Below are 14026 nucleotides of genomic sequence, written 5' to 3' on the forward strand. Positions count from 1 at the left end.
AACCTGGAGACAAACTGGCTCCCACGGTCTGAGACAATCTCCTTAGGCAACCCGTGTAAATGTAAGACCTCCCTGGCAAACACTGTGGCAAGCTCCTGAGTGGTAGCCAGCCGCCTAAACGGAACACAGTGGCACATTTTGGAGGACCGAGCGACAACCATGAGAATAACGGTGTAACCTCGAGACGTGGGAAGTTACAAAATAAAATCCATTACCAGGTTAGACCAGGGACGCTCCCCATTGGGGATGGGATGCAGTAGGCTCAAGGGAAGGTGCCAAGGAGATTTGTTCTGGGCACAGCCTGAACAAGCAGCCACATATGCAGCAACATCAGTGCAGAGAGATGGCCACCAGAACTGACGGGAAATAGCCCAGGACATCTGGTTCTTACCAGGATGACCGGCAGTCTTGGAATTGGGGTACATGCGCAACAGTCTCATGTGCAACCCCTCAGGTACAAAACATTAGCCTGCAGGTCTCTCTGTGGGAGCATCAGGTTGGTCAACCAAGATCTGTTCCCCAGGAGGAGAGGTTAAGTTGGTGCGAATGGCAGCCAGGATATGATCTGAAAGTATGACCAGTGTCGGCCACGGAGTCCTCCCTGGACAACTCAGAATACTGGCGAGACAAGGCATCAGCCTTAACATTCTTGGAGCCGGGCAAATAGGAGACCACATAGTTGAAATGAGACAAGAATAAGGCCCATCTGGCCTGATAGGGTGTGAGCCTCTTGGCCTCCGAGAGATACGTCAGATTCTTATGATCGGTGAGAATGAGAACTGGAACCACAGAACTTTCAAGCAAGTGTCTCCACTTTTTGAGAGCCAAGATAATGGCCAAGAGCTCTCTATCTCCAGTTTTGTAATTATATTCAGCTGGAGACAGCTTCTTGGAGTAGAACCCACAAGGAAGTAAGGGTCCATCAGGTGTCCGACACTGAGACAGAAGGGCGCCTACTCCCGTCTCAGTCGTATCCACCTCTAGGACAAAGGGGAAACCAGGATTGGGATGAGACAGAATGGGGGCCAAAGAAAAGCAGACTTGACAGCCTCGAAAGCTTGGCAGCAGTTGTCCAATTGTGGGAATCGCTGCCCTTCTTGGTCAGATCTGAGATAGGTTTGCCAAAGAGGAAAAGTTCCTTATAAATTTCCGATAGTAGTTGGCAAACCCAAGGAAACGCTGAATGGAATGGAGACCACTGGGGCAAGGCCATTGTAGAACAGCCGAAACCTTCTGGGGGCTTATGGAGAACCCTTGGGCAGAAATGATGTAGCTCAAGAAGGCAACCTGAGATAGGTGGAATTCACATTTCTCAAGTTTACAGAAAAGCCTATTCTCACGTAACAGTTGCAGCACCCGTCTGACATCCAGGTAGTGTGATTCAATAGAGTCAGAGTAAATCTAGATGTCATCCAAATCTACCACACATTGCTGCAACATATTACGAAATACATCATTGATAAACTCCTGGAAGACAGCGGGCGCATTGCGCAAGCCTCACAAGGGCATCACCAGAGGTCTTCCACACGTTGCCCTCCTTGATCCTTGCGAGGTTATACACGGACCTTAGGTCAAGCTTGGTAAAGACCGTTGATCCTTTGAGGCAGGCGAACAATTCAGTAATCAATGGAATCGGGTATGCATTCTTGACCGTGATGTGATTGAGGCCCCTATAATCAATGCAAGGTCTCAACTCACCCTCCATTTTTCTTTACGACGAAAAACCTGGCAAACGCTGGAGAAATGGACTTGCAAATGTGCCCCCCAGGCAAGTGCACCTGCAACGTACTCCTCCTTGGCCTTATTCTCCGCAACCGAGAGAGGATAAACCCTGCCATGAGGGGGAATGGCACCAGGTTGCAAGTCTATAGGGTCATCTGCCGATGCAGGGTCGTCTGCCGATGTGGGGTTGAGAGCCAGAGGAGTCGTCAGCCAAGCCAAGTCATACACGGAGGAACACGGAGAATAGAAGACTACTAGCAGAGATGCCCAGGCAGCAAGCAAGTGATGATGCAATCAGAGTTTATAAGAGGCAGCAGTCTGCACATGTCCAATATGGCTGCCAACGGGAGGGCAAGGTAAGACCTTGACAGATACAGGTCAGATTGTTGGCATCCCTGCAACAAAAATGTTTTTTCTGAGATACCCCCAAAGGGAAATCATATCTAAAGGGATACAGACCCTGCATCCTTCCTCATTAGAGCCCTGCAGGTGACTGATTATTATAAAACCACTCCCATACATATTCACTTTGCACATGGACACAGACAAACAAAGAGCTATTCTTTCAGAATAACAAAAGGTAGGAATCTGTCAATAAAATTGTTACAATGTACATAGATCACGCAAAGGGAAATTTTGTTTTTCTGAACAAATGTGGAGTTACTCTTTAACCTTCTGCATATACTCACCAATAAGTGAAATGGGTCTGTAGTGTAGTGCTGGCAAGGGCATGGTTCTGTCCTTACCTGACTCCAGCCTGAACTGTCATTTCACATCCTGATGTTATGCTGATCTTTGTGACTAAAAGAATATCACATTCAGGCTAGTCAGCTAGTATGGGGCAGAGGAATGGATGCTGCTTTGGAGGCCACTAGCAATAGGCTGCTTATTGTCCTGAAGATTGTATATTTCTCCATGTTGTCTCTTAAAGCACCTATGAAATTCAGTTATGGATTATGTGCCATACAGATCCTCCTGTTCTTGAAAATCAATCTTATTTTGTAGGAAAAGTAAGTTTCATTTGAAATTATTTTTAGGTATGACTGTGCATATGTTAAAATGTTTAACAGAGATTTACCATTCTGTTTCAGAGATATCCCCAGGATACCTGATAGCACACACGCCCCGCAAGATTCCAGTAAGTGATATGCTGTGTTTATTTGTATGGGTGAATCACATGTTGGATATTGAAATCGGTCAGTGATTCTGATGTCACTCTCCCACAAAAGTTTCTTCACCTGCAGAATAAACAATAAAATAGACTTTGGGGCTGATTTACTAAAACTGGAGAGTGCAAAATCCGGTGCAGGTCTGCAAAGAAAGCATTCAACTTCTAGGTTTTGTTAAAGCTTAACTGAACAAGCTGAATTTAGAAGCTGATTGGCTACTATCCACATCTGCCCCAGATTTTGCACTCTCCAATTTTAGTAAACAATCCCTTTGACATCTACAATAAATTTTAAAAAATCTGTAGGCATTAATACACAGCTACCTTGATATGTCTGCATATACCTGAAGCAACCTCCCAAAACTTGTTGTCCTGACTGAATTATTTGAATCCTGGTTTTACCTTTAAAGAGGCAAATCTGAGATACTTCCAGGTAGTTGTCAGAGCTTGCCACCAAGCCCCCAACACACATTCCTATTGGTTATTTACTGTGATGAGCAGCTCCCCTGGCCTGTAGAAATGAGCAGGGGGCAGTCAAGCTTTGGCATTATTGCAGGACACTGAATCTTTGCCTGTCAGAAAGGCCCAGCAATGTTACATTTTTTTTGGAAGGCCGCTGCAGGTATGTGCAGGCAGCTCTAGATGCCTGCACTATGTTCCTGTAGCAGTTTTTTTTAGATGATATTTTCTATTTAAATAAGAGATCCAGTTACTTAAAAATTACATTTATAATAGAGTAGCGGGATAAACAGCTTCATCGAAAACTTACCACTGTATGTGGTGGGTGATTCTGCCCATTCATGTCTAACCAAATATAATAGTGTATTCAGTTCAAATTTCTATATATAATATTATTATTATTATTATTATTTACAGTATCTCACAAAAGTGAGTACACCCCTCACATTTTTGTAAATATTTTATTATATCTTTTTATGTGACAACACTGAAGAAATAACACTTTGCTACAATGTAAAGTATTGAGTGTACAGCTTGTATAACAGTGTAAATTTGCTGTCCCCTCAAAATAACTCAACACACAGCCATTAATGTCTAAACCGCTGGCAACAAAAAAGAGTACACCTTTAAGTGAAAATGTCCAAATTGGGCCCAAAGTGTCAATATTTTGTGTGGCCACCATTTTTTTCCAGCACTGCCTTAACCCTCTTGAGCATGGAGTTCATCAGAGCTTCACAGGTTGCCACTGGAGTCCTCTTCCACTCTTCCATGACGACATCACGGAGCTGGTGGATGTTAGAGACCTTGCACTCCTCCACCTCCTGTTTGAGGATGCCCCACAGATGCTCAATAGAGTTAAGGTTGGAAGACATGCTTGGCCAGTCCATCACCTTTACCCTTAGCTTCTTTAGCAAGGCAGTGGTCGTCTTGGAGGTGTGTTTGGGGTCGTTATCATGTTGGAATACTGCCCTGTGGCCCAGTCTCCAAAGGGAGGGGATAATGCTCTGCTTCAGTATATCACAGTACATGTTGGCATTCATGGTTTCCTCAATGAACTGTAGCTCCCCAGCACTCATGCAGCCCCAGACCATGACACACCCACCACCATGCTTGTCTGTAGGCAAGATACACTTGTCTTTGTACTCCTCACCTGGTTGCCTCCACACAGGCTTGAAACCATCTGAACCAAATACATTTATCTTGGTCTCATCAGACCACAGGACATGGTTCCAGTAATCCATGTCCTTAGTCTGCTTGTCTTCAGCAAACTGTTTGCGAGCTTTCTTGTGCATCATCTTTAGAAGAGGCTTCCTTCTGAAACGACAGCCATGCAGACCTATTTGATGCAGTGTGCTGCGTATGGTCTGAGCACTGGCAGGCTGACCCCCCACCCCTTCAACCTCTGCAGCAATGCTGGCAGCACTCATACGTCTTATTCCCAAAGACAACCTCTTGATATGACGCCAAGCACGTGCACTCAACTACTTTGGTGGACTATGACGATGCCTGTTTTGAGTGGACCCTGTTCTGTTAAACTGCTGTATGGTCTTGGCCACTGTGCTGCAGCTCAGTTTTAGGGTCTTGGCAATCTTCTTATAGCCTGAGCCATCTTTATGTAGAGCAACAATCCTTTTTTTTTTTCAGATCTTCAGAGAGTTTTTTGCCATGTGGTGCCATGTTGAACTTCCAGTGACCAGTATGAGTGAGGGCGATAACACCAAGTTTAACACACCTGCTCCTCATTCACACCTGAGACCTTGTAACACTAACGAGTCACATGACATCGGGGAGGAAAATGGCTAATTGGGCCCAATTTGGACATTTTCACTTAGGGGTGTACTCACTTTTGTTGCCAGCAGTTTAGACATTAATGGCTGTGTGTTGAGTTATTTTGAGGGAACAGCAAATTGACACTGTTATACAAGCTGTACACTCACTACTTTACATTGTAACAAATTGTAATTTCTTCAGTGTTGTCACATGTAAAGATATAATAAAATATATACAAAAATGTGAGGGGTGTACTCACTTTTGTGAGATACTGTATATTATCTCTCACCCTAATATATGACCCAGTGGACCTTTTTTTAGTACGGCAGTGCAAACAGCTGTATGAATTAGCAGAGCATACTTACTCACAGCTGTTACTAGGACTGTTACCTCTACTGAGAATGGTCAGGGGATAGTATTCGAAATGTGTCTATTGGTTGCTGCATTTTGCACTTATTGTCTTATTTATATATAAATATGTCTTATTTAGTAAGTTTGGACGTCTATAGGAATTTCGTAGACTTTTCTGTTTAGACTTGAGTGCTGGAAAACATGTATTTGATATTTAGTTGAATAGCTCCTTCCTTAGTACAGCTACCCAGTTAGGCTTCATGTACACTTGGATGTCATTTACCAAGGCCGGCATTCAAAACGTTGAACCTCACCTAACCGCAGCAGTTCCTAAACTCTGCTAAAAGCCTATGTGTACATGGACTTTTATAGAGTTATGTTTAGTAGCTTTGGCAAAAAAACATCAAAAGCTCCTAAACTCAAGTTTAGAAGCTGCTAGTGTACATGAAGCCTTAGTTATACATTGACTGAGCATTTATAATTTTTTAAAAACCCTGGAAATCTTTCTGAGCATACCTTTTAAATAGGGACCTGGGAATTCCAGGTGATTGACATCTGGCCCAGTGCTTTCACATGTGGGCAGAAAGAAAATTTTCAGTCCCATTAAATCTCTGCTTTGTGACTTGGAGCTTATGCAGGGCTAGCTGTCAAAGAAATCTTACCTCTGGAGTCTCCGGGGTATATGTAGTAGGTGATTTCACCCATCCATGCCTACCCAAAAATGAAATATTATATTAATTTTATGTTGGCCTTGAATCTACATGCAGTGGGAAAATAATTATTGGATCCCCTCCAGATTTTGCAAAGTTTGCCTACTTACAAAGAAATGAAGGGTCCATAACTTTTATCATAGGTGTATTTTAAATGATAGAGACAGAATATGAACCAAGAATCCAGAAAAAAACATGATACAAATGTTATAAATTGAGTTGCAGTTCAGTGAGTCAAATGGGTATTTAATCCCCAACCAAAACATAACTTAGTACTTGGTGGAGAAACCCTTGTTGGTAAGCACAAAAGTAAGATCTTTCTTGTAGTTGGTTACCAGGTTTCCAAAAATCTCAGGAGGGATTTGGGTCCACTCTTCTTTACAGATTTTCTAATCCTAAAGATTTCTTGGCTGTCGCTTGGTAAAACGAAGTTTCAGGTTCCTCCTTAAATTTTCCAGAGGATTAGGGTCTGGAGACTGACCACTCCATGTCCTCCATGTGCATCTTCTTGAGCCACTCTTGTTGCCTTAGGGGTATGTTTTGGGTCATTGTCATGCTGGAAGACCCATCCATGACCCATCTTTAGTGTTCTGGCTAAGGGAAGAAGGTTCACATCCAAGATTTTACAATACATGGCCCCTTCCATTGGCCCCTCAATGTGGCAAAGGTGGCCTGTGCCTTTAGCAGAGAAACAGCCCCAAAGCATAATGTTTCCACCTACATGCTTGACTGTAGGGATGGTGTTCTTAGGGCCTTAGTAAGTATTTTTCTTCATCCAAACATGGCAAGTCGAGCTAATGCCAAAGAGCTCACATTTGGTCTCATCTGACCCTAACACTTTCTCCCAATCCTTCTGTGAATCCTTTAGATCTTAACCACTGTACAACCGCTCACTGTGCCTACGTCGCTGGACTCCTCCCCCTGTAGGCGGCGCTCGCGCGCCGCCGGAGGCGCGCTCTCGCTGTTTATATTCACAGCGGGAGTCGGGCCAGGGGAGGAGCGGCGGCGATCGCCGCCGCTCTTCCCCGATCGTCGGGGAATCTAGTTTGGAGATCCGCCCTCCTGTGTAAACAGAGCGGGCGGATCTCTTAAGTGACAGATCGGAGTGTTCAGCATAGCTGAACATCCGATCTGTCCCTAACTCACTCAGTCACCTCCCCCCCCACACGTCAGTAAGCACCAGGCATACATTAACCCCTCCCTCTCCAATAAAACTAACCCCTTCCCTGCCAGTGTCATTTTTACAGTAACAGTGCATATATATAGAACTGATTACTGCAGTAATGTCACTGGTACCCCCAAAAGTGTCAAAAATGTCAATCAAGGGTCCGATCTGTCTGCCGCAATGTCGCAGTCCCGCAAAAAAAAACGCAGATCGCCGTCATTACTCGTTAAAAAAAAAAACACCAAAAATGACAGAAATCTTTCCCTTAGTTAGTAAACGCAATAACTTTTGCGCAAACCAATCAAAATACGCTTATTGTGATTTTTTTTTTACCAAACATAGGTAGCAGAAAACAAATTGGCCAAAAATTTTAAAAAAATTTGATTTTTACATATTTTTTGGGGGGGAATTTCATATAAAAAAATGTTAAAAATATTGTTATTTTTTCAAAATAAACGCTCTTTTTTTGTTTATAGCGCAAAAAGTAAAAATCGCACAGGTGATCAAATACCACCAAAAGAAAGCTCTGTTTGTGGGAAAAAAAGGACGTAAATTTCGGTTGGGTACGGCGTCGCACGACCGCGCAATTGTCAGTTAAAGTCGCACAGCGCCGAATCGCAAAAAGTGGCCTGGACGTAAGACAGCAAAATCCTCCGGGGGTAAAGTGGTTAATTGTCAAACTTCAGAAAGGCCTGTATATGTGCCTTGTTGAGGATGGGGACCTTGCAGGTGCTGCAGGATTTCAATCCATGGTGGCGTACTGTGTTACCAATGGTTTGTTTAGTGACTGTGGTCCCAACTACCTTAAGATCATTCAAAGCTCCTCCCGTGTAGTTCTGGGCTGATACCTCACTTTTATCATGATCATCCTTACCCCATGAGGCAAAATCTTGCATGGATCCCCATACCGAGGCGATTGATGGTTATTTTGTATTTTTTCCATTTGCAAATAATGGCTCCAACAGATGTCTCCTTTTCACCATTCTTGCTGATGGACTTGTAGCCCATTCCAGCCTTGTGCAGGTCTACAATCTTGTCCTTGACGTCCTTTGACAGCTTTTTAGTCTTGTCCATGATGGGGAGGTTTGAATGGAAAAAAGAGATTCTGTGGACCGGTGTCTTTTATAGACATAGCGATTTGTCTTTAGGAGCACTTTCTTAAATTGACAGGACAAATCTGTGTACCACATGAGCACATACTGTAGCCAGCCTGTGGGAGCCAGAATTAATGTTGGTTGGTTGGTAGGGGATCAAGTATTTATTTTGCTTACTGAACTGCAACTCAATTTATAACATTTGTATTATGCGTTTTATCTGGATTTTTGGTTGAAATTCTGTCTCTATCAATTAAAATACACATATGATAACAATTATAGACCCTTTATTTAGTTGTAAGTGGGCAAACTTTCAAAATCTGCAGGGGACCCAAAAATTATTTTCCTCACTGTATACAGAACACATTTTGTGCTCTGAACCAAGTTTCCTGGGAACACAGCCTATTGATCATGTGACACGTCCATTGTAATTAGTTCTTTAGTGCAGTTATTTGTTGTTGATAAGTTGATGGGTTTGATTAATCCCAGCTCTAGGCTCAGTGCACACCATTGCTTATTTATTTAGGTCAGTGGTCCGGTAACGAAGGAGCAGACCTGGTTTAGATGAGAGAACATGTTGGTGGGTAATGAGTAGGTTGACGACCGGTGGTGTGTTTTGCTCTGAATTTTCAAATGCAAAATTAGCATGAATCCTATACAGGCAATGAACATCCTTAATATGGTAGGAGGGTGTAGAATGATAAGTGTTAAAATTTGAGTGATCGTTAGAGAATTGATGGGTCAAGGCTATTCCCAAACTCTGCTGCCTGAGACAGCTGTAAAAAAAACCAAAACCACAACTGAAATTCTAACAGGTGTTTCTTAGTATCTGTAGTTGGTAGGTAGTATCCATAGATAACAAACTGGGATTAAAAGTTTGATTTTACTGAAAATATACCTGTATGAGTACCCTAAAGCAGAACTTAACTGTATCTGAGTACCACAAACCGAGAACACTTTTAAATGTATTTTTAATATTTAAAGCAAACTTACCCATCCATCCATGTATTCATGCTTTATTTTGTTGAGAAAGCACATTGAAAACACCCCCTAGCCTTTATAGATGTGGCCATCTTGGTAAGGGCAGTAAATTCATGTAGCATTTACTTTCTGGGATCTATCTGCCCTTAACTCAGGAATGCAGACATGAGGGTGTGCTTAGCTGAGAATAGCCCTCCAGATGAAAGAAAAAATAAATGACCTTAAAGATTCCTGGGATTAATGGCATCATTTTGGCCTAGGCCAGAAACCAGGAAGCAACCAGGTTTAGGTTTTGGCTTAGCTGCTGCTTTAGTACAACTGTCATAGCTAGCTGCTTTTTCATTGAAGCTGTGCCACTTCTGATTTATAAAGAATGGCTGTACTTTTCATAAAGTTTTCCTATAAGTCCCTCTGCTTCCCTAGAAAACTCCAAAGCCTTTTACTCACCTGTGCACATTGCTTGATCCATGCTGTGCTAGATCCATGCTGTGCTAAATCCATGCTGTGCATCCCACACTACAATCTCCCTACCATTCCCTTACTTCTGACCATACAGGCCCCATCCTACTCATTCCTAAGGAGAGGCCTTCTGTTATATAAAAGGAACTAGATGAAATGCAGGCATTTCTGGACTATAGGAGATTAGGTATATTGTTAGGCAATTTCAACCCTTGCTGATAGGTTGACACTTTTGGAAATATTTTTTATGGGTTGTGTATTGTTCTGCATTGTTTACTTTTCCAAACTAATTTGCTGTTTATGTCACCAATAGGTTCTAGTTCATTTGAATCCCAGAAAATGGATCGTCCCTCCATATCTGTCACTTCCCCCATGAGTCCTGGAATGCTGCGTGACGCTCCCCAGTTCCTGTCTGGACAAATTTCAGTATGTAAAAATATTCTTAGCATGTTTTCTCAGTCTCCAGCCTTATCATTGAAACTGTTCCAAAACCTTTTATTCCCACATATGGTTTTAATCAATAGGGCAAAAAGCAGTGGGTAAAACACAGTACCCTGCAGCAGCCAATCAGAATTTTTATTTCATTGATGTAATCTGAAATGTGGTTGCTTTGGGTTACTGCCCTTTTCACATCATTATCATTCTTTGCTAAGTAACTTACCTGTATGCTGCATGAATATTAGACACAGAGCAACTATGATTGTCAACATTTCAGCGTGGTAAAACCGGTACGGTAACCTATGGCAGCCAGTTATATATAGATGTACTGTGGTCAGATCAGTTAACAGCTGATTTACACTTGGTTACGCCAGTGACTTTAGTAAACGAGTCAGAAAAATATACTAGTGGTATATCCCCCGCGCCAATTTGAACCATAAAAAATAAAATATATTAGAAATTGAAAATAATGTAATATGCAGCTGCTAAGGGCAAATGATAAATAGATATGTATAGCCATTAAACTTAGGGGCTACCTACAGAGCTTGCTGCTAATAAATTAATGTGAACATTTCAGAAATACAAATGTATCTAAGTGCATACAATAAATCAATTCAAATAATGTGCATAAGATATATATAAGGTGCTAGTGTGTCATTAGTACTCTATATAGTCCATATAAATATAAAGTGACTTTTTGTGAACACAGTTCAAAAGGAATGTTCCTTATGCTAGAATAGGAGTAAAGTGCAAGTGCTCAATGCAGGTCTGCCGATCAGCCTTGTGATATGTAAACTGCACCGATCACTCTCCACCATGTGAAGGTAGTAGATTGGTCACTCACCAAATGTAGTTGGTCTCAGATGCCATATAGCACTAAGACCAAAAAACACTTGATTGGCCACCAGGGTCAGGATAGGTACCCAGTCTTAGTACGGTCCTTATGTTCCTAGTGTGTGGAAGGTCCCACCTTCTCTCTCTCCCCGTGTCAGGCCAAGATAAGGGTAAAGAAAGGAAGCTCCAGATGGTGTAATACGTTTTAAAAACATTTTTCTCCTTCATGGGTTAATAGCAGGTAAAAGCAATGCATTAATGGAGCCGAGATTGGAGAGCGGTAATTTTCGGCATGCATTCCACTCACTCCCGAGATGTCACGATTCGCGTTCCATCTTATGCATTTCGTCACTGCGTTGACGTCTTCTTCTGATTTTCACATTAATTTATTAGTAGCAAGCGATGTAAGTAGCCCCTAATTTTAGTGGCTATACATATCTACTTAAGTAAATAAACCCATCTTCTGCCCTTCTCAAATTCTATAGCAACTATGGTTTATCTAGAAGACAGCTTCACCCACTGCTGAGGATGTATATTGAGTGTAGAGTTTTGTTAATAAATTCAGAGGTTGATTTAAAAAAGTATTAAACCCAAAAGCAAACATTTATTATGTTGCAGCTTACCAATTCTTAGATGTGATGGCTGCATTTGTTTTCTTTTTAAGGCTTTCTTTCTACTATTTCTATCTTGTGATTCAGCCAGCAAGTCAGTTGTTTTTCAAAAGCACAAGCTTTCCTGCAGAATAAGACAAACCATTAAACACCGGCAGGAGTGCTTTAAAATGATCTACATTTATTTATGTAAAACCTTTATCCCAAAAGTAAAAAACTGCTTGCTGCAACTGAATATAAAGTGTGAGCTGGAGTTTGGCTGCAATGTGTTAGTATATATAAATCTGCTAATACATTTACCAAAACCCCAGCCAACCCCCCCCCCCCCTCCAAGACTGACAATGCTGCTGTCTGTTGTGTCTCCTGTTCTCATTCATCCAGAGTGGTGTCTCACTAATAAATTAGATGTGTTGCTGGCCAGATAATCAGGTGAAAATGGGTGGGGTGGGGGGAGACAAAGAAAATAATCCTAATGCAGCCACCACATCTAATGATTGCTAAGTTGCAATATATTAATTTTTTTTGTTTTGTGTTAAATACTTTATTAATGGCAAATATGCTGTTCACTTTACAAGGGAAGTTGCACTTTGCATGGGAATTTCCCCCAGAGCTTAATGATTAAGGTGAAGCTCTGCTAACCATCATCATCCAATCAGGTGCAAACAAAAATGCTGTTTTTTTTCCTTGCACCTGATTGGATCTTTTTTGCAAAGTGAGAATTTAGTATATAAACCCCATAGTTTACTGATTGGCTCCAGAACAGAGATTATCAGGTTATAAAATGTTCATTGTTCATTTCTGTAGGTGTCATGACACCTTTGTTTTTTTTAAAAACAGTGTGATCATGACCCCACCCTCCAAATTTCTCTGTGAAATTAAGTAGGAATTTGGGGGCGGAGCTGTGACTGCGGCATACTACATGAATTAGATCTGTGTGTAAAGGTTGAGAGATGCTGTAGACCTTTTAGCGACAGATTATTTTTATAGCTATATATTAGTGATCAACCGATATAGTTTTTTAATGCCGATACCGATATTTTGGTTGTCGGATATTGATATCGGCCGATATCTGCCGATATTTTCGGACATGTAAAAAAAATTATTTTTTCTAAAGGTACTCTTGTGGAGGGACCCTCCTCAGCACCGAAAAGCATTCAAAAGGCCAAGTTTGGCTGTTTTGAATGCTGTCAGTTCTTTGAATTCGGCACCGAGTACCCGGAAGTGATGTCATGACATCACTTCCTAGTTTTTTACATTGAGACCCGGGTCTTCTCTTTGGCGGTGGCGGCAGTGGAGGTAGGGTGCCCAGGTCTCCCGGTGGGACGGGAGACCCGGGCGAGCCGCAGAAGGCGTGGGGGGGGGGGCGCTCCTTGTAATGACAGCCGAGCGGCTTCTCAGCCGCATCGGTTGTCATTACAAGTCAGCCGACTGTCGGCTATGGACACGGGTACCGGGGTGATGCCTCTAGCTGCTGGCATCGCCACGGTACAAGCACTTTCCCTAAATATCGGCAATATTGGTATCCTCAGGGGCCGATTCCGATATGTCGGGGAAAGTGCATATCGGCCCCCGATATATCTGTGTTGCCGATAATCGGTCGATTCCTAATATATATATTGTAATAGCATGTATGTATAATAGAGCACTAGTATGTTCATTATAACAACTATTTGAACTGAAACTGTATCAAATGGAGTTATGCGTAAGGTTAAATTCCATTGAACTAATTTTTTGGTTAAATTTGTGAATGATACTAGGGCAATCTGCATATTTGTCCAGTATCTATAGCACTTTAGTGTGTCTGCAGTTATATAAGCAGTGTTTCCGTGAAAATAATATTATTATTATTATTTCCCACCTTAATAAATGACTCAGTGGGCTTATTTAGTATGGCAGTGCAAAGGGCTGCATAAATAAGCAAAGCATTCTTACTCATAGCAGTTACTAGGACTGTTAACTCTACTCAGAATTGTCAAATGATGATATTAGAAGTGTTGCTATTGGTTGCTGCGCTTTGCACAGCCTTATTCAAAAAGTCTGAAAGTCTTTTACACTCAGTACTGTTAGTCAGCAGAAACCTAATAATGCCCTCTTCGAATGTGAAAATATTAGATGTAAGAACTTATTGGACTTAGCTGACTATTAGGCTTGAGTGCTTGTATTTGATATTTAGTTGTATAGCTCCTTCCTTAGTACAGCGTCCTAGTTAATTATACATTGAGTGAACATTTACCATTTTGTTATAAGGCCTGAAAATCTTTCTG

At 41.9% G+C, this 14026-nt stretch overlaps 1 protein-coding gene across 39 annotated transcripts in view; it reads left to right on the forward strand.

Moving 5' to 3' along the window:
* The window catches only part of RIMS2 (regulating synaptic membrane exocytosis 2), a gene marked incomplete at its 5' end in the record, with an annotated part of 943810 nt that overhangs the window by 584878 nt on the left and 344906 nt on the right, over nucleotides 1–14026 (forward strand). For all 39 annotated transcript variants that reach the window (XM_082257909.1, XM_082257877.1, XM_082257910.1 and 36 more), the window contains 2 exons: nucleotides 2814–2860; nucleotides 10193–10305. In XM_082257909.1, coding sequence (XP_082114035.1) covers nucleotides 2814–2860; nucleotides 10193–10305 — 160 coding nt within the window. The remainder of the gene's footprint in view (nucleotides 1–2813; nucleotides 2861–10192; nucleotides 10306–14026) is intronic.

The sequence above is a fragment of the Pelophylax lessonae genome (genome assembly GCF_965119305.1).
Source record: "Pelophylax lessonae genome assembly, chromosome: 5".
In the NCBI taxonomy this organism is placed as follows: domain Eukaryota; kingdom Metazoa; phylum Chordata; class Amphibia; order Anura; family Ranidae; genus Pelophylax; species Pelophylax lessonae.